This window comes from Panthera uncia, chromosome E1 (genome assembly GCF_023721935.1).
Source record: "Panthera uncia isolate 11264 chromosome E1, Puncia_PCG_1.0, whole genome shotgun sequence".
Taxonomy (NCBI): Eukaryota; Metazoa; Chordata; class Mammalia; order Carnivora; family Felidae; genus Panthera; species Panthera uncia.
This window is the reverse complement of record NC_064814.1, coordinates 36,958,368-36,979,122: the sequence shown is the minus strand read 5'-3', so window position 1 is coordinate 36,979,122 and position 20,755 is coordinate 36,958,368. Positions and strand designations below refer to the sequence as shown.

General features: G+C 48.2%; 1 protein-coding gene across 11 annotated transcripts in view; it reads right to left on the bottom strand.

The window, feature by feature from the left end:
• Nucleotides 1–20,755, bottom strand: part of RFFL (ring finger and FYVE like domain containing E3 ubiquitin protein ligase) — a 67,550-nt gene that overhangs the window by 10,880 nt on the left and 35,915 nt on the right. For 6 of the 11 annotated variants that reach the window (XM_049636628.1, XM_049636630.1, XM_049636634.1 and 3 more), the window contains 2 exons: nt 8,391–8,578; nt 1,410–1,823 (listed from right to left, as the gene is read on the bottom strand). In XM_049636628.1, the coding sequence (XP_049492585.1) occupies nt 1,410–1,823; nt 8,391–8,570 (594 nt within the window). In that variant the 5' untranslated portion in view covers nt 8,571–8,578. Of the gene's footprint in view, nt 1–1,409; nt 1,824–8,390; nt 8,579–8,681; nt 10,812–20,755 lie in introns of those variants that run through there. The other 5 variants (XR_007459170.1, XM_049636624.1, XM_049636626.1 and 2 more) reach the window with 4 other exon arrangements.

Below are 20,755 nucleotides of genomic sequence, written 5' to 3'. Positions count from 1 at the left end.
CTTGAAAACTGCAGATGTCACCAGAACAGGGGATGTGAGCTGTGACCTGCGGGTGCAGCCTGGAACTTCTGCTTAAGGGCAGGAAGTTAAGAACCTACTCCTTTCATGGAAAAACCCACCTGAAAGTTCTTTAGGGAACAGCAATTTCCTCAAGTTACTTTCCGGGCTCCCCATAAACAGGAGTGCTCAACCCAGCCAAGGGAGGAAGTCATACTAGGGAGTAAAACCTGCCAGGAGACAGAGCCCCAGTGTAGGGAAGAGTTAAACTCCAGCTGGGGAGAGGGCACACCACAGCCCCCAAGAGAGCTAAGTGAGTTTACTGCAGGTGAAGTAAGCCAGCACCCTGGCCTTTATGCCTCAGTGCCTGCCAGAGCTGAATCAGGGGCCCAGTCCCGGCGAAGGAGGGAGTCACAAGCAAGAGGCAGCGGCCAGCCACGGCCTGCACAGGACCTAACACTAGTGCTAAGCCAGCTGTAAGAGGCTCCCAGGTCTTCAGACCCGCTGTCACACCAGCCAGTTCTCCAAAAATCCTGGTGAGAGCAAAAGTAGTCTGGGATCGCAAACCCCATTTCATCGATGAAGGCTCAAAGCTTGCCCAAGGTGACCAAAGAGTCAGTGACAGATTGGATATGGAAACCAGATCTTCTAGGTCCTAATGCCAGATAAATAAAAGGGTCACCGAGGCACTTCAGTGTATCTCTGGGGCGCCACCACTCCTGACATGCTGGGTAAGTGTACTGGCCTTGCTCTAACCCAGTAGCTGGTTTGCACATCTACCTTCCCTCTCACAGGGGCTTCCTGAAGGCACAGGCAGCTCTGTACTCCCCAGGCCTGGTTCACAGCTCCGCCAATGTGCTGCTCTTTGCCTGCTGTTTCTAAGCCCCCTGGGAGGATGCCAAGGCCACTTCCCATTCCATAGTATACCAACCACAACCTGACCCAAACGGTGACTGGCGAGAGAAGCAGCGACCGTGTCTGGGTCGCAGTGTTCCTCCGTTCTCCCTTCCCTCTCCATGTGCCTTTTCCTATGTGCCTTGTGACGGTTACTAAGGCACCGAGCTCCCCACCTGGCTAAGGAAGACTGATAACAAAGATAAGCAGGAGGGCAGTCTGCACAGGACTAAATTTGGAATTAACAGTTTTCTCACAATATTTCTGGAACAATGAGTTTTTAAAAACTGACTAACAGGGATATATGTCTGTATTGAGAAAATACAAAAACCACAAAAATACCTGATGCTGTGCATTATCGTCTCTGAAAAAAACAAAACCGGGGTCTGATGTCCAGAAAACATGCCTGCATCAGTAGGCAGAAGGGACACTTAGCCTCGCACCCACTCGCACACAGCGAGCAGGAGAGCGCATGGAGCCCCCTGACCTGCCGGGGGCGGCCGTGACCCGGTGCATACCTGCTGGGTTTCCTGAGCCTGGGCTGGGGGAACAGAGGTGGCCTGTGCGGACGAAGAGGCGAGGTGAGGCGAGGTAGGAGGTACCGTGCTGGCGCGAGGCTGGGTCAGGAAGGCCTGCTGCTCGGGGACATCCGCGGACAAGGTGGGCGCGCGAGTCCTGCCCTCCTGGGAGATTACGGGCTGCTGGCCAAGCACCAAGAACACCAGCTCCTCTTTCTCCCGGCACATTTCGGTGGAGGTGTCATGGAGGCTGAGATAGTCCCTGAGGTCCTTCACCTTCATCTTCATGAGCTCCTCCCGCCGAAAGGCCGTGGCTCGGAACCGCTGGCACAGAAGGCAGAGGCGGGGCCCATTTCCCACCTGGCTCGAACAGCTCAGGCAGAAATTCTTCTTGCAGTCCAGGCAGGTCTGCTGCTTAGAGCAAGAGGCAGCAGAAACCATGTCAGACTGAGGACAAGAGGGGTGGGATGGGGGCCTAGGGCTACATGCCCAGCAAGGCCTCCCCCAATCACTCCTACTTGTACTAAGCTACCTATTTTTTAGGCTATTTTAAAGTAGGCCCCGCGGCCCAACATGGGGCTTGAACGCACGTCCCCGAGATCCAGAGTCGGACGCTCTACCGACTGAGCCAGCCAGGCGCCCCAGGATGTGGGTGCCAGCTCCCTTTTTCAGGTTAAACACCACCTCCAGATGGCAGACCTCCCCCCCGCCCCGTATGCATCTGTGTATCCATGTACAGGATGCTACATTTATTATTCCAATTGAGGCTTACTTTTTCATTGTACAGATAGAGAAACAGAGGTTACTAAGAATACCAGCTTTAGGGTCGGAAAAAAACCAACATTTTTATTTAGTCTCCCCCCTCCATTGTTTTCAAAAGTTTATTTATTTATTTTTTGAGAGACAGCACAAGCAGGGGAGGGGCACAGAGAGACAGAGGATCATAAGCATGCTCTGCACCATCAGCACAGAGCCCAACTCGGGACTCGATCTCACAAAGCTGTGAGATCATGACTTGAGTGGAAATCAAGAGATGGACGCTTAACTGACTGAACCACCCAGGTGCCCCTCTCCCCCATTTTTTATGGTGTCACCTTGGGTGTGTAACTTAGCCTCTCTAGCCCTCAGTTTCCTCATCTGTAAAATGGGGCAGTAATAGTATCTACTTCATATGACCGTTGTATAGTTAAGAGAGAATGCATTTAGCATACCTGACACATGATTCTTCAATAAGTGTTAACTCTTTTAATTATTATTTCTAGGAAATGGGAGATAATTTTGAGAGCCAGGATTCAAACTCTGAACTACGATTCTTTCTACTTTACTGCTGAGAAAAGAAAGCAAATGCATGTGTATGATGGTGGTTACTACCATCAATTGGTTACTACCAATTACTACCAATTACCATCAAATTAATTAAATTTACTGAGAGGCCACGATGTGCTAGGGCCTGTCATTTAATTCTCAAAGCAACCCCGCAAAGCACTACTGTATCGCTGTATTATGTATTAATGTACATAATCATTAATCAATCATTATTAACAGGCCTCCCTGTTTCACCAAGCAGGCGAGGCCCAGAGAAATTAAGCACCGTACTCGAGGGCAGGCAGGGAACAGCAGAGCTGGGACTCACACTGCAGGCCTGTCCATGTGGAATGTCCGCAGCCACGCCTGTTGCACCAGGCCATGCTGCCTAACTCAGTCCCGGTCAAGCCTACAGCAGGACCTAGTCCAGGGCCTGGCTCTCCATCTCCAAACCTCACCCAGGAAGGCCCAGAGTGCTGGCAATCCAGAGAAGCACGGCAGCATATCCAAGGCAAATGCTCAGACAGCTACAGGGGCCCCCCAGACGCGATTAGGGAGCTCTCATCTGCGCAAGTGCAGAGTATCCCAGCCGCACGACGAGAGCACCTAGCAGGTAGGAGGTACTGCATGGCAGCAGCCTTTCCCGTAACGGCAGACCACACAGCACACAAGGGCTTGCTCAACTCACAGGAAGCAAATCCTCAGCCTCTCGCCCTACAGGCTGAGCCAGCACAGCGACATCTGACTGAGCTCTGTCCCAGCCAAGAGCAGGCCACACTCCCACGGTAGAGGTAATCCGTGGGCACGCTGGCATGGCCCTGGAAGCACACACTAGTCCTCTAAAGAAATTAAAAACTTTTCATCCTCTGGTGACTTGAGCATTAACTAAATATTTCTGTTCCCTCTCTTCTAAATATAGAAAGCTGAATTCAAACTTGCAAGAATGCCCGAGAGACTTAGGTTCACCTAGGCGAGATCAGATACCCCTGTGCAGGCTGAAGAAGGCTCCAAGTGGCATTCGTGTCATAAAGGGAAACGGGCATGTCTACCACCCAGTTTTGACCACTCATACTTAGAAGCTGTTTTGAAAGGACACATATCCAGCTCCCTCACTCTCTACAGTCATAACCAGACAATAAAATGGTCAGAGCCCAAGTTAAAAGGACACATGGCTGCATAAGCATCATAACAGTCCTGAAACCTGTAGCCACTCAGGTAGAAAATAGATGTTTTGGGGTCCTGGGGGGTTCATTTAGATCTAAAGCTTTTCTATTGGGAAATGAAATACGTTTACGATGATTGATCATGAAATGACGAGGCTTTGGTGTCATAAAGCTGCAGGTCCTGACGTGGAACATTACTTAAGTCAATGCAGTTTGACAAGACCTAGCCTGACGCGATTAAAAAGCCCTGAGTTGCTCAATCAGCCAGATCTAAACAACTCTGTATTTCTTCAAATGTGCCCAGCTTATTGGATTATTGGATGCAAGATCAGAATGCAAAGGCAGCCACCCAGCTTCTCCATATCCCCCTGCTCGCAGGGGACTCTCAAGTCAGCCGGCATCTGAAACACCCCCTCAAGGAGTGAGACAGCCTCCAGGCTAGCATACCAGCCTGCAGAGCCAGGACAGAACAAAGGGAAAGGAGAAAATGGCTGTCAACAAACGTGGGCAGAATGAGCAAAGGCAACACGTGTGTATAAATTCTAGCAAACCCTGAAAACCGACTGAGTAACAAGGAAGCATGAAAGATGAGTTAGCGGAGCCAACGTCCCTGCAAAATTGCCAAGAGTACAGCACCTCCAGGCAGGCACCGCCCTTCAAGGGATGCCCGGCATGGGGGGGGGGGGGGGGGGGGCGGGTCGCTCTCCTTGGCTAATCTGCCCTTCTGTTATTCCTCCCCACTCCCCGTGCACACTCCCTGGCACAGGTGAGACAGCCCCTCCTCCGCACCAGCCTTCCTATGGGCATTTCTCCCTGCAGCCCACTGCGGGGGGAAGAGGACAGCCTGAGGAGTGACACAGTTAGGATTCATTCCTGGCAGGTCCCTTCCTCGCTAAGGGAACTTGTACAAAATAAGTAAGTTCCCAGGGCATCAGATTCCTCACCTGTAACGTCAGAAGGTCAACCCACCTCTAAGGGTTACTGAAAGCATTACATGAGGTCATGCATAGGAAACCTTAGCATAAGGTGGGCACTCACAAAAAAAGGTAACACAGTCACCTTTTATTCCCTTCCCCCTTTGCCTTATCTCTGAGCTTCTGCCAGTACTCTGAGATCCCAAGATCTCTTCCAGTTTCTAAGTACGACCTCCTCCTCCGCAGCCTCCCCTAACTGGTCCAACTAAAGAGGCTGGGCACCAGCCCCCCCGCCCCTTTCCAAAAGGGTCGGGGCCCCTGCCAAACTATGCATGGGTATTGCCAATACAGAGGAGGTTTTTGGCTTGGGGCAAAACATTTGGCTTGTCATCCCTCTCTAGGACTAAAAACTCTAAGGCAGGGGGTACAAGCTATGTTCTCTCCAGATAGTCCTGAATGTTATCTGTGCATTGTACTGGATGAGTATTCAGAAGATACTGACCACAATGAAGAAAAGAAAAACAGCAGGATCCTCGTAATCATTTCCTTTCAACCAACTTCTAGAAAACACGTTTTAAAAGCCTGTGGTTGTTATTTGCCAAGCCCTAAAGATATGAATGCTGATCCACTTAAGAAGGAAGTTACAAATGAAAAATTCTCTTAGGAGAAAACATCCTTAATATTCACAAAATCCATTGTGAATTACACAAAATTAATTCTTATTTTTGTGGCAAGACATCGTACCACTAGCCATCTTTTTCCGTTCAAATTGGAACTTTTCTTCCTCTCATACCCCCAAAAGCTCTTTTTGCTACAGAAGCTTTCTCCTTATCTCTTTGATCTCTTTGATCTCTTTCGTTCCTCTGTTCAAAATCTTTCTTGTGCTTCCTTGCTATCTGGTGACAAGCTCCTTCCAGCGGAAGTCATGGCCTTTCACCATCTGATCCCAGTGTGGTCCACCCTAACTCCTCGAGCATCCTGCACTCTGGCCAAACAGGCCACTCACAGTTCCCAAACACACCTGGCACTTGCCCCACCTCTGGTGTCTTTACTTCAGCCGCTGCTTTGCAGATCAATAAACCTTTCATCCAGCTAGAATTATCTGGTGTCTCAATTTACCAGCAATGCCTGATTCCCTAGTACATAACTTGCACAGTTGCTATGAGGGCCTCCTTAGTCAGCCAGGGAGCTCCCCGAGGGAAAGGCCGACTCAGCTCCGTCTCCACAAACCTGTAACCTCTAGCTGCGAGCACACTGCTGCAGCAGCAGAGTTGGGCCCTCAATGAAAATCTTCGGCATGGAATTACCAACCACGAAGTAATGAAAGCAGAAACTCTCCAGCCTACTTCCTCCTTTACAAACTGCTCGCAACTCAACTGCCTAGTCATTCATTCATTTATAAAATCATATTGCCTATGACTGCATGTCAGTCACTGTTCTACTAGCACTGGGGACAAAGTTGCAAACAAAATCAACAGAATCCCCGTCCTGTGCTCCACCTCTGAAGATGGGCCATGCACAAACATTTACGTCAGGTGGAAACAGGCACCATACACAAAAATGAAGCCTCCTCCCACGTTCACCTACCTGCCATTCTCTCTTCTCTGGGGGCAGTTTCCTTGCTCACTCATTCTCTTTTCTGGCTCAGAAATGTCAGGAACTCGCCAGATCCCTTGGTTCTCTCAACATGCTTTTCGACACGCTTAGTGTGCTGGTGCCCGAGCTGATCACCATCACTGCACTCTCTGCTCCCCTCCACTCACCTTCCACAGGGTATAACTGATGTTTTCAAGAAAAGGTCACACAAACCTAGAGCAAATTCACGCAGCCTCACTGAAACAAATGTCTTTGTTTCTGTCAAAGTAACAGGAAGTTACTTTGCCACTTCTTCCCGCAGTTGTTCCCAGCATTTCTTGTTGAAAACAGCAAGGTCTTGGACTATCCAACAGACTCTAGTTGCACCTGAGGAGTCCTGGAAACTACTGACTACCTTAAACACAGAGAGCAATTTCTTCATCTCTAAAATGGGAACAAACAATAGCACACGTTTCATAGGCTGTGTTAAGGGGTCAAAGAGGGAACGCATTTGAAACACCAAGCTCAGTGCCCGGCAGGTGACAAGCAGCCCATGGGCCTCCTGCCTATCTCGCTTCGGCTCCCGAACCCACCCCACCATCTCCATCACTAAGAGGACTCCCAGCTCCTTCTAGTCTCCGCATCGGCCTCCGTCCAAGGACTCGACCTTCCAGTCTAAGTGTAAGGGGAACAGCGCCGCAGCCACTGAACCACAGCTCCCTGGCCACCTGCAGTGGCCTCTCTGGTGGCATTCTAGCAGTGACCAGGGCGGCCAAGCAAATCACGGCAAAGCTCTGCTGAGGGCCCACCTTCGCTGCAGTGGAGGGTAAGCAAAACACAACCTACGAGGCAAAATGCCAGTCCTCCTCCACCTTATGGGGACAAAAGGGTGGTCAGCGCTACAGGAATTCTCTGACGTGCTGAATGTCTTCTGGGAGGCAGCTTGGGAATTCAAAGAGCTGGGTGTGAATCCTGGCTCTGCCCTCTACTAACCACATGATCTTGGGGCACTACCTAAGTGGAGGGAAAAGATGGAGTCGTTCAATACCTCTTACGCCATCTGCCAGGAACTTGACAAACAGTCTCCTTCTTAACGGTTAAACTCTAAAGCCTCAGTTTCTCATTTGTAAAATGGGAGTTTCAGGACCCTGAAACCTCTATCACAGAGACACTGCGAGGATGAAATGAAACCAAAACATCCACACAGCTCACAGCAGACCCTGGCATACAGCACGTGGCTTAAAAAGTAGCTCTTCCTCTCAAAGTCCCCATCAGCGCCATTCTAACATCACATCCAGGGCTGCAAACCGCCTGCTCTGCAGAAGAATGCAGGAATTCCCAGGTCAGGGTTCACCTTCAGCCCCGGCCATGCTTGACAGAGGAGAATATGCCGCCACTGAGCCCTAACCAGGGACGCCCGCACCCAGGCACAACTCCCCAGCCACTGGTCTCCCCTGCTGCTTGCTAATCTGGAAAACATGATGACTACCGCGCACGGCCAGTGAAGTCGCTACAGTAAAGGAGCCCCAGTCTTTGTCCTGTCAGGGTCTTGATGTACCTGAGATGTCCTCGGCACTGCAAGTGATAAAAAGAACAAGTTAATCTGCGGCCGGGCTTTTTATGACGACAGCGAATGAAGGGAGTAACACTGAGTGCCTGCTCCGTTCCAAGCATCATGCTGGACGCCCCTGGTGGCCTAACCATTTTATTCTCACAACACTGTCCGATGCGTATGACTATTACACCCCCATTTTAGAGACGGGGGGGAAAGAATCTCCAGAAAAGTTAGGTCATATGGCTTGTAAGCAGCAAAGCTGACATCTGAATTCAGGCCTGTCTGGCTCCAAATCTACGCTGAGATGCTCTGCTTTGGGCTAGTTTTTCTTTAACAATCTTGTGAAGGGATCAGGTGTGGGTTATGGGATCAGGCAACGGCAAGGTGACAGGCATTACGGAGGGGTCGGCAGGCTTGCCCAAGGACCTGAGGCTGTAGCGGCCCAGCGGGCTGTGAAGTCAACACTCACCTTCCTGGCCATGTTCGCGAAGTGGGCCCCGCAAGCCTTGCAGCTTGGTTCCGAGCCTGTAGGGGAGGGGAAGGAGCTGTACCCAGGGTTGGAATAGGCCTGCGTCCTGGCTCCCTGGGGCGGGGGGACCTCCTCAGGCTGTCCATCCAGGCAGAACCAGTTGCAGCAGGTTGCCCACATGATAAAATCTGGTGTGAGGGAGGAAGGGGAAAAGGGTCAGAGTTAAGACACACCTCTACTGCATTCCCCCATTCCCGAGGGCACAAGTGAGCCGGGATACTCAATTCACACCTGCTGCCAGAGTTGAGCGTCGAGGTGAAGACATGTTTTCAGGGGCCGTAGGTTTCTCGCCACCTCCTGCTTCACCAGTGGCCATTGCACACAAGACAGACGCCTGATCTACCAGGACGACACGGACAGCCGAGATGGCACCCTACCTTTGAAAGGTTGCTGAGCTATGTTTTGGTTTAATCTGAGACCTGACTTCAAGTAAAGAACTGCCTTAGCAATCGTAAGTGACCTAATACCCACTTTATTCAGGAAGATGAATTTGCTCCTAGAGCTCAGATAGATAGAACTTTATCAGGGGCGCCAGTGTGGCTCAGTGAGTTAAGTGTCTGACTCGGATTCAGCTCAGGTCATGATCCCATAGTTTGTGAGTTCAAGCCCCACATCAGGCTCTGTGCGGACAGCTCGGAGCCTGCTTAGGATTCCCTCTCTCCCTCTGCTCCTCCCCCGCTTGCGTTCCCTCTCTCTCTCTCTCTCTCTCTCTCTCTCAAAATAAACAAAAGTTTTTTTTTTTAACTTAAAAAAAGAAAGGACTTTATCATACATGCACATGCACACACACAAGTATAATCCCATATTCACAATGACCATGGAGAGGAACTATTATTATTTCCTTCAGAGATGAGGCAACCCAGGCTCAAAGAAGTCAAGGTCACCCAGCTAATATACAGAGAACTGAGATTCTGAAAACCCAGGTCTTCTGACTCTAAACCTAACGTTCTTTTCCTGTACCATGCCACCCACCTTGATTTCCCCTCTGCCAGCCAGCAGAGCAAACTGCTCTGACGTTTGTTCTTCCAGTCCTTCCTAAACCTCTCTCCCAGCAGCTTAAACAGTTTGTTGCACAGACATTCTTACCCTCTATTTTCTGCCACTAAAGCATAAATTCCTTGAGGGCAGGGATGACTTCTTAGTCACGTGTATACTGTATCCTAGCAGTGTCCTGCACACAGAAGACGCTCAACCAATGTTTGTAACCTTGCTGAAGAGGTGCCTCTATGGGTTTATTAAGAAATTCTGGAATATTATTCCCATTTAACATATCAAATAGGGGTGCTCCTTTGTCCAAAGGAGTAGATTTTTTTTTAAGTTTATTTATTTTTGAGAGAAAGAAAGAGTGTAAGTGGGGAAGGGGCAGAGAGAGAGAGAGAGACAGAGGGAGAGGGAGAGAGAGAGAGACAGAGGGAGATAGAGAAAGAGAAAGAATCCCAAGCAGTCTCCACACCACCAGTGCAGAGCCCAATAAGGGGCTCGAACTCACAAATGGCTGGATCGTGACCTGAGCCAAAGTCGGATGGATACTTAACTGATTGAGCCACCCAGGCGCCCCTGATTTTCTTTTTTAATTTTAGAGAGAAAGAGTGAGAGGGAAAGAGAGAGAATCCTAAGTAGGCTCCATGCTCAGCATGATGCAGGGCTCAATCCTACAACCGTGGGATCATGACCTGAACTGAAATCAAGAGTCGGACGCTCAGCCGACTGAGGCACCCAGGCACCCCAAATGCTTTAAGTAGGCTCCACACACAGCACGGAGCCCAGTGCGGGGCTTGAACTCACAACTGAGATCAAGACCTGAGCTGAGATCAAGTTGCTTAAGCGACTGAGCCACCCAGATGCTTAAGATCACAGAACAAAGAAGATCCAATCCCTCAAATGTCAGAATAACCTAAAGTTGCAAAAGGGTCCCCTGAAATGCCAAGCATTGCCGTGATGAAGTAAGAGTGTGCTTTTCTTAGTACACCAAGGCAGTCAATATGGACATTTTGAGCCTGAACTCTCTGCCTACAGAAATAATAAATGAAACATTTAGTGTTACTACTCAATAATCAGGTCACACAGAAGAATGGTACCTTCTGCTCTGCCTCCTGACTCATGAAAAGTGCCTTTGTAAATCATAGTTCAAACATGTGCTAAGCTGGGAAGTACTAACAGTAAGAAGCCAACTGGTTCAAGCTTGGTCATCTCACAGAGGAAAAGACAGAGGCCCAGCAGGAGGATTCACTTCCTGGTTCACACAGCTATAACCTTAGGTCTCCTGACTACTCTAGGGCCTTCTTAGCTTCTAGCATTTCCCAATACTCCTGATGGAGAATTCATTCCCTTTTGTAGGCATGTCTGATTCACATCCGCCTCCTCCCACCCCCCACCCCCCTCCCTCCCCTGAGAACAGGGACCATGACAGTCAGCCAGTGCCCAGCAGATAGATAGCTCAACAAAGACTACAGGATGAATCACACACGGTATTTAAACTTTAATCGCATTCACTCCATTTCCTACACATCAAACACCTTGGTCTCGGCCTAGTACTTGTCCAAGGCCTCTCAGTTCCTAGAAAAGTCTTAACTGCAATGAATAGTTCACATGGAAAAATAAAATGAGAAACAGTTAAATAAATAAGTTCTGTGTTGGCAAGATAATGGCGCTAACAGCAGAGTGGCCCCTCTGAAAGAGGGGTTGTACGATTCTCTCAATCACCTGGACAAGAGCATCTGGGACCATGTGTTGTAATGCAAGGAATGCAGGATCTGGAACCAAAGGACCTGGGCCCAAGCCTTGCTTTACTACACCTGCCTCTAGTAAGTCCTACCTTTCTGTTCTTCCTTTTTCTCACCTGGACATTCTCTGGGCTGAGAGCCACTAAACAAATATCAGTCGTTGCTACGAGCATTATAACAATAGCTCAGCCACGATTTCTCTGGCAAGGTTCAGATTAAAAAGTAAACCTAGAGATTTCCCCCACAATTACCATTGGCTTTCTGGGCTATCCTAAAAAGGGATATGGACATCTGTGACAAAATTAGCAGAAGGGGTCAAGTAACTGAAGGGGGTGGGGGCAAGGCGAGGATCAGCGCAGCCCGGCTGTGGGTGGTCTGCAGCTTTGGTCAGAATCTCCACTCCCCCACGCAACCTTTATGGAAGCCAGTGCCTTGCTGTTTCCAGTGCTAGGCAGGTAAAGGGAGAAATCTGACCCTCGAGGGGCTCACAGTCTGGCAGGGGAACAAGAAATGTAAAAGCAGGGGCACCTGGCTGGATCAGTCAGTAGAGCACATGACTCTTGATCTCTGGGTGGTGAATCCGAGCTCCATGGTGGGTGTAGAGATTACTTAAAATCTTTTTAAAAAGATAGAAAGAAATGTAAAGCCAAAGCTAGAAATTTCAGGGTGCTCAGTGCTTTAACAGAGGTTCCTACAGCATACGGGAGGCTACAAAGATACAATCAACTCCCCAGGGGTGGAGGGATGACCAGAGAAGACTTCTCCAGTGAGACGCCACACATATCCTGCTGTTAGAGTAACTGGCCCAGAGTAAAAAGAATTTGCAAGAAAGAGAAAACTGCATGCAACATGGCATTAAAGAAACCACAAAATGGGGGTGCCTGGGTGGCTCAGTCTGTTAAGCATCCGACTTCAGCTCAGGTCGTGATCTCATAATTTGTAAGTTCAAGCCCCGCTTGAAATGGGCAAGCTGTGCTGATGGCTCGGAGACTGGAACCTGCTTCAGATTCTGTATCTCCCTCTCTCTCTTTGCCCCTTCCCCGCTTGTGCCGTCTCTCTCTCTGTCTCTCAAAAATAAACAAACATTAAACATTTGTTTTAAATTAAAAAAATACAAAAAGAAACTACAAAATGTTCAGTAGGGTCAAGAGTAAGGGTGGGGTGTGCAGCAGGCAAACGAGCAGCCACTAAAGAAGGAATCTGGACTTTATCCTGCAAGTAATGGAACACGGTGAGGGGTTCAGGCAAGCAGGTTTTCTGATCTTATTTACATTTTAGAGTGGGCACTCTGCCGGTAAGCAGCCTGGGGAACAAGCCTGCAAGGGGAAGGCTAGGAGCAGGATGCTGCTATAGTACAGTCAAGACACGAGGACACGGGCCTAAGAGAAAGGCAGACAGATCTCTGATGAACTCGTGGGATGCGTCAGTGAACAGAAGCAGTGGGAGAATGGGGAGAGAAAGCAGTCTTGGACGAATCCTGGGGGTCTCTGAAAAAAAACAACAGGACACGGTAGAATCCTTAACTGTAATGAGGGACAAGGCCCTCAGGAGGAGGCATGTGTCTGTGTGAAGGCAGGGGGCAGTTAAGACGACAAGTGGGGTTTTGTACCCAGGGGACTTGCTGATGGACACAGCACACAGGAGCACAGTCCTGGTTGAGGAGGAAGGTCTGGGAATCCTCAGCCTGCTGGAAGCATGACAAGCCAGAACGGGGCAGAAGACTGAATTAGACAGTGGGGGGTCAGAGAGGGTGGCCAGGGAGTGCCCCGGGGAAGACCCGACCTAAAGGGCTAGTGGAGGAAAACCATCACAACAGTGGAAGGAAGAATGCTCAAAGGTGGGTGATCTGGGGGCGCCTGGATGGCTCAGTCGGTTAAATGGCTGACTTTAGCTCAGGTCATGATCTCACGGTTCACGAGTTAGAGCCCCGCGTTGGGCTCTGTGCTGACAGCTCAGAGCCTGGAGCCTGCTTCGGATTCTGTGTTTCTGTCTCTCCCTGACCATCCCCTGCTCACGCTCTGTCTCTCTCTCTCTCTCAAAAATAAATTTAAAAAAACAAACAAAAAACCAAAACTAAACAAAACAAACAAATAAAAACAAAGGGGGGGGGAACCTGGGAGAGGGTTGTGTTTCAGGAAGAAATGATCAATGCTGTCAAATGACCCGGAGAGTAGAACGCATGGAATACAAAATGTCCAATGGACCCAGGCCCCAGTTTCAAGAAAACGTGAATGTGTTCTTCATCCGAGCAGTTAAGGAAGACAGAACCTGATGGCTAACCACAGGTCAGACGTGAGGATGAGCCAGGCCCTAAGGATTAACTATTCTCTGAAGAAACTTCTGGCCATGAAGGGAAGAGAGAAGGCCAGAGCTAAAGAGGATGCAGGTTACTAACACAAGACAGAGAAATGCAGAGACTGCAGGAGACCCCCAAAGAGGAAGAGGTTACAGGGGAAGGGAAGCTGGCAACACAAGGTGGGAGTCAGGGCCAGGAGGAGAAAGAAAGACTGGGGGTGGGCGGGGAGGAGAAAGGTCACCTCTTTCACCAGAGACTGGAAGCAAGGGGAGACAGATGTCACCAAAGATAAGCTGCCAGCAGACAAAGGTGAACGGATGAAGTAAAAAGACAAGGGGGGGGGGTGTTAACCACAAGAAGAAAACAAACTTTTCCTTCGCACAAGGAATCTGCACGTTGCAATTTTTTCTGAGAGCCAAGGACTTTGCCACACGATGGGTAGGCCCGCACAGCAAGGCGTGATCAACAGGAAAACAGCCAGAAGGCCAGCCAGCTGTAGAGTGTTTAAATTCCTGTGCTTTCCCAAGCACTTAGGGAGCACCAGCGCCGTGCTGGGCACTGGGAATACCAAAAGTGAGGTCGACTAGGTCCTTGCCCCCAGGGGACTCTGGGCCCAATGAGGCACAACTATACAGCTCAACTCGGCCATCCTGACAGAAGAGCTAAGAAAGGTCTTCCTCAGTCGAGAACCAAGACAATCTATCTTCCACGGTGGTATTTTCATTCTCTCAACTTTGGTTCTAATCTTAGCTGCCTCCTCTGAAGAGCTGTGAAAGAAAAGCCATCAGCCTATCCAAGTATGTGGCCTGGCTCAGGAGGTCTTGGCTCTGGGAGAAGACTTGAAGATTGCCTCTGGGTTCTTCCCCCGGCCCCATGTGCAGGTGGAGAACGGAGTCTTATCCCGGGCATATGAGTACGTGGGGACGGGACTATTACAGAAAGGGCTGGGGCGGGGGGAGGTCTCCAGTGCTGAAGTAGCTAACAGAACAGGGTCACCAATGTCAGGAGACCAGGCTTTTACTCTGTTTGACATATAATTAAAATACCATTTCCTAATGTGGCCAGTTAAAAGTACTCTCTTGCCAAACCAGAAAATACGAAGCCTAAATTACAACCGTATTCAGGATTACCTCAGGGAGTGAAAGGAAAGCGTTTGTAGTTTTAACATTGCCATACAAACCAAACCCTTTTCTCTTGGCAATATTTTTTCATCCCTCAGCCCTAAACAGACACACACACACTTGGCATCTGATCGTGTTACCAAAGGGCTGGAAGTGGAACCAACCGTGGGCGTATAACGAATTTTGCCCATGGCGCCATCATGAGAAAGTTCCCTTTCTGATCTGCAAATCTCCTGATCTTGAAAGAAAATGATCAAATCTTCTTTGAGGGTTTGAAAATTCCTTCCCCGATTCCCCTCACCTTCTTCGGAAAAGACGGACTTGGCGATTTAATCCCCAAATACAGTCTCTGACCAGGGTCCCAGGGAGCTTGTTTGACGCCTGTGAGGCTCTCTCCTCTCCCGCTCTGCAGGACTGGGAGGAAGACGGGAGGTGTAAGGCCAAGATGAGCAAGAAAACTTGCTCCTCCCTGTGGAGGAACCCTGCGGGTCCGGGGCCGAGAAGGCTAGTCAGCACGTGGGAGTGTGTCAGCTTGACAAGTATGCTGGCATTTCTTGAGAGACTAAGCTCTGCTGAACAGGAAAATTACAGTTTTAATAACAGGGTTAAGATAAATGATCTATCCCAGGTAGGCTGAGTACAGTTGTAGTTAGAGGCAAGAAGGGAGATAATGTGATTTCTCCCCATTAAGTCCTAGAATCCTAAGTAATTTTAAAACAGTCACTTCTGCACTCGTTCACCTGCCCAAGGCAAATAATTTTAAGCAGATCAGTGGTTGTCATGGGCTTTACCAAGGAGGAGGGAAGGGTCAGAATGTCAGTGCCCTAGTAAAATAAGTGCTAGTTTGCAATGCGACTCCAAACCACCTTGCTAACCTCCAAAATCTAAGGCAGTAAAGTCAAGTCCCCAAGGTTCTCATCCAATCTGTTCTGATTTTAATTAACTGCTCTGTGTGCCAAGGTACTTCTGCAACAACGGGCTTTACATAGATGCAACATCCTGGAATTAACATACTTATGGTGAACCACTGTGTAAGATTTCACAAAAATCCTTTTTAGAAAACCTAATTACAATGCCCACAATCCTCAAAGAAGTACCTTTCTGACAGGGCAAATCAGAAAGTGGCTACAAAGCAAGCCTTCAAGAATGTCTGCAGTTCCATGAGGGAGGTTTGCCTATTGTCACTACCATATTCCTGGAATTGTTAAAAGCAGCTAGGCTGTAAGTGCATTAGGAAAACTATCCCACGTTATGGATCATTAATACAGAATAAGTTTTGCTTCATCTTGTATATTATCCTTAAAAAGCAATTAAAGTACAATTGCAATGACTTTGAAAGGAAATGCTATGAAAGCCTATCAGTATGGCTTAGCTATGCCTCTTTGAAATAACTGATAAGTAATTACATGTTTTCAGAAGTAGTGAAGAAAGTAGTCATTCTCCACTCGAAGAATACTTCTGATCTGTCAGGCACTGAGCTAGGGACTACCTAGTGCTTTATCATGTGATCCTCACAATTCTGACAAGGCAAATTAGATTAGTGCGTCCCATTTACAGGTGAGAAAACCAAGGTTCAGAGAAGTTAACTTGCTAAAGTTCATAGCTAGAGGGTAGTAAAGCCAAGATGTGAAACTAAATTGCTTATACCATGAAGCCCGTGCTCTGCAGGCTGCAAGAAGGAGTCCTGATTCCATAGTCCATCAATCAGTCAAATAATAATAAAATCAGCCTAGGGCGCCTGGGTGGCACAGTTAAGCATCTGATTCTTGACCTCGGCTCAGGGCATGACCTCATAGTTCATGAGTTCGAGCCCACACAGGGCTCTGTGCCGACGATGCAGCCTGCTTGGGATTCTCTCTCCCTCTCTCTCTGCCCGTCCCTTGCTCGATTGCTCTCAAAAATAAATAAATAAACCTTAAAAAAAAAAAATTCCCCAATACTCAGCTCACTTCATCAACTTCACTCTTTAAACCCTCCAGTCTCGCTTGAACCACTCCACCTAATCTCTTCTTCTCAAGGTCACCAAGGAATCCCAAGTGGCCAGATCCAAGTGACACTTCTCTGTCTTTCTCTTAACCTCCTGGCAGAGCCAGACACAAGTGACCCTTGCCTCCTCCTTGAAACACTCTCCACAACTCCGTGCCCTTGGTTTGCCTCCCAGCTCAAAGCCTATTTGCTGCTCTCTCCCCTCCCTCTGCTCTTCAATGTTGGGAGCCCCTAGGCTGTCTTTGGCACCCTCTCCATCCATAGTCTCCCGAGAGGAGCCCTGTCGGGTGACTTTGGATACTGTTTTTAAGCTGAAGATTCATAAATTCCTATCTCCATCTCCCCTGTCACCACCCCCCTTCCCCCCTCTCCCCCCCAATACGGCAGAGATCTCAACCGCCATCTCTGATCTATTATGCACACGGCACACTTCCCTCCTTAGACGTTGAATCTGCTGTTTGCTTCTGGAAGAGTCCTGCCTGGACTCTTCTCCCCAGGATATCACATATCTGGCTCCCTCCTGCCATTCACTCTTCAGTTTCAATGTCATTTTCTAGTCTCATGCCTAACAGCATGAACTGGTATTACTGGCTTACTTGTTAACTGCTTTTCTAACTAGAATTTTTAAAATTCTAGGCAGGGATTTTACGCACTACTGTAATTCCAGAGTCTAGAAGGGCTTCTTGGGTAGAAGAACTGATCCTAACTAGCTTCCCAGCTTCTGTTCTTGCCTCTCTCCAATTCTTTCTCCCCAACACACACACACACACACACACACACACACACACACACACACACACAGGCTCTTGAACAGAGTCCCACTGCATTTCAGAAGGAAAACTCAACTCCTTGCACGGTTAAAAGACCCTGCATGTGCCACCAGTCCACTTCTCTGATTCGTGTCATGCTGCTTTTCTCCCTGCTCGCTAAGCTTCAAGCCATGGTGGCCTTTAGGAGGTCAAGCACACGGCTCCATCCTGCCTCCAGGTCTCCGCTTGTTCTCCCTGCCTGGGTTGTTCCTCCTCATCTTTCAGGATGTAACCCGGACACCACCGATTGAGAGGAGTCCTCCTCAGTCACACTGCCTCTCTCTCACTGCCCTTAGTTTCCTTCCTGAGCACTGCCGTAATCTGCAATTATAAAGCTTTGTTTACAGCTGATCTACCCACAGACTGGAAACTCCAAGGCCAGGAACCCCACCTGTCCTCACTTTTTTATCCACATCTAGCACCATGCCACTTTGCAGCAGGCACCCAAATAATTGGTGGAATGAACAAACAGAGGTCAGAAGAACGTTCAAGTATTTTATCAATACAGCCAATGAGGCAAGTACTAGTTATCTCTCCTTAGGGCCCAAAGCATTTTGTCAATATTTATAGTGACATAAAGGGACTATGAAAAAAAAGCCCTTTATCAAAAACAAAGGGTAGCTAACCTTGGACAGGTGACTTAAGCTTTTTGAGTCTGTTTTCTCACCTCTATAAAAAGGATAATCCCTGCGTTGGGAGGTAACTGTAGGGATGAAAAATAATATTCAGAAAGTGCCTAACCCACAGTAAGTGATCACTGATCAATAAATAACGTGCTAAAAGAAATTATCATTTAACTTTAAGTTACAATTCTAAAATGGCAACAGCCTAGATGTTTAACAGTGACTATGGGCCAGAAAGCCCCATACGTCTCATGCTTTTTCTCTCTGGTGCCCCAAAGCTTGAGTCTCCTACCACCTAAGGGACTGGGTTAGGTGGGGCTCCGGCACAGCTGATCACACCACCCACACGATAAAGAATCCTTATCTTGAGAACTCACCTGAAATTTACAATCATCTCTCAACTTGGAAGGCTGCTCACTTCTAAAGTTTGAAAAGAAACTTGAAATCCCTCAAAACTATTTAATTTAAAACCCAAACTCAAAGTCACAACTTGAATTTTCCAGCAAACCTGCCTAAGGTAACCACCCTGGCTGGGGAAGGTTTAAAGGGCTGGCGACAGACAACACCATGAGCATGAAACAGGGCCACTGTTGCATCTGTGAGTAAGCAACCCACAAGTGCACCATATTACACACTGGTCTCACTTGCTGGGCGTGGGAGAGTGAAGCATGTTCTCTGTGATACGGACATTATTTCTGAGATATTTACTTTAGGATAAAGAATTCAGAACACCTAAGTCACAGAGAAGACAAGTATATTATGGAACTCTAACACCCAAGGCCTGAATCAGATCAGCAGCCCTGGTAAAGTGGTGTCTGGGCTGGGCATAAACAAGGGATCTGTCACAAGGCTGGAACACAGCAGACGAAAACATTTCCAAAGGCTTTAAATCCTAATAGACATTGTCCATCCTCCCAAGCAGTCCTTAGGATGTGGGGAGTGGATAATGCATATTTCCTAGCTAGGCATTTCATTTGGGGGCTAAATTTTTAGAAAATACAAGAGTTAAAAAAAAAAATTCTCGGGGCACCTGGGTGGCTCAAGTCGGTTGAGCATTCATTCCACCTCAGCTCAGGTCATGATCTCAGGGTCCGTGGGTTCGAGCCCCACGTCAGGCTTTGAGCTGAAAGCGCAGAGCCTGCTTCAGATTCTCTCTCCCTCTCCCCTGTTCGCTCGCACTCTCTCTCAAAAACAAAAAAAGGGGAAAAAAAATTCCCAACTACATCTTACTCTGGTTTTAGCTTCAGTCAGACGTGACCTTAAATCCAACTCTAACAAGGAGTAACGGAATGAGCTTGAGAAAGTGGGCTCTCTGAGCTTCGGTGGAACACGAATAAACTTGCCTGTACCTCGCAAGCTGGACACAGAGTAGGTGCTCAGTATAAAGAGGGAGCGTACTTTACGAGCTAATTTTTAGTCTTACAAAAAGAGCAGAAGATGGTACTAGACATTCAGTAAATGGCTGGCCTTATAATAAGGCATGGGGCTAAGGAGGATTCAATGTTTGCCTCTCTCCAAACCAGCTCCCAGGGCCCCTATTCATTCTGAGATGTCAGACTTCAAAGATACTAGGACTCCTATGTCCTCCAGTTCCCAAGTTCTACTTTAATATAAAGGATCAAAGCTCTAGGTGAGAGAAAGAATTTCCTGTGCTATTATTTCAGGGGTAGACAAGGGGAAAATAGGAGGTATTTAGACTCAGGGGTTCAGAAATCCCTTCTCAGATGATCCTAGAAAACAGTATTTTTTTCAGGAAAAGTAAAAACACTACAAAACACCTGAGTTGTTTTGTCGGCATCTGTTGTCTCATTTAATACAATAATCCTGCAAACATCGAAATTACAATGTTCTTTTTGTAAATCAAGAGGCTGGGCCCTTCGGGTTGGGTCATACAGCTAGGGGTGATTAATTTGTGGCCCTACAGAAAGAGGGCGATGCTTTCACCACCCACAACTCCCTCCCCACAGCACTACTAACAGAGCCTGTGTGCTGGAGAGCAAGGTAAATGAGTTGACCATAGGAGAGGCAGTGGAAACCACCTACCCGCCGAGCCAACCTTTCAACACTTGAGGACCTTATAAAAGGGATGGCAGACAAACCATCTCCAGGAATACAGAATTTTAATTTATACATCCAGTAGGCCATCTGCATTTCCGACCCACTACAACTTTGGGGTACTGATGCTATGAACAGACCCCCAACTTTCTAAAGATAGAGAGCCCTTAATCAATATTTAAGATGTTTCGGTTTCCATCCTTGCCCACCTTGGTTCCAGCTGAGGAGGGGTTTTTCAGTTCATTGTCTCAACTACCTAATGCTCTATTACTCTCCTTTTAATAAGTGTTTTCACTGGTACCCATTAAATAATAATGAAAGCAAATCCTTGGCAATCAGGGCCTCGCTCTCCTTGCTCTTAGCTCCAGCTACCCTGCTATTCCGTCGACCCCTCAAAGACCAAGCTAATGTGGGTTTTCAGGAACCTCCCTCACGCTATACCCTCGACCTTGACCTCTTCACGCAGCATTTACTTCCTCAGGAAAACCTCCTCTGACCCTGTCTGTGCTCCCACAGCATCTCGTACACCTCCCAAGAACTTTAATTCATTCACCTGACTGTCTGCTTAGCGCTACTTTCTGCAGAGCTCTCTTCCAGGTGCTGGGGACTCCAAGAGGAACAAAACCAGGCAAGGTACCTTCACCACATGGTGATTACATTCTGAGGGGATGAGCATTCTAGCAGCACTGCAT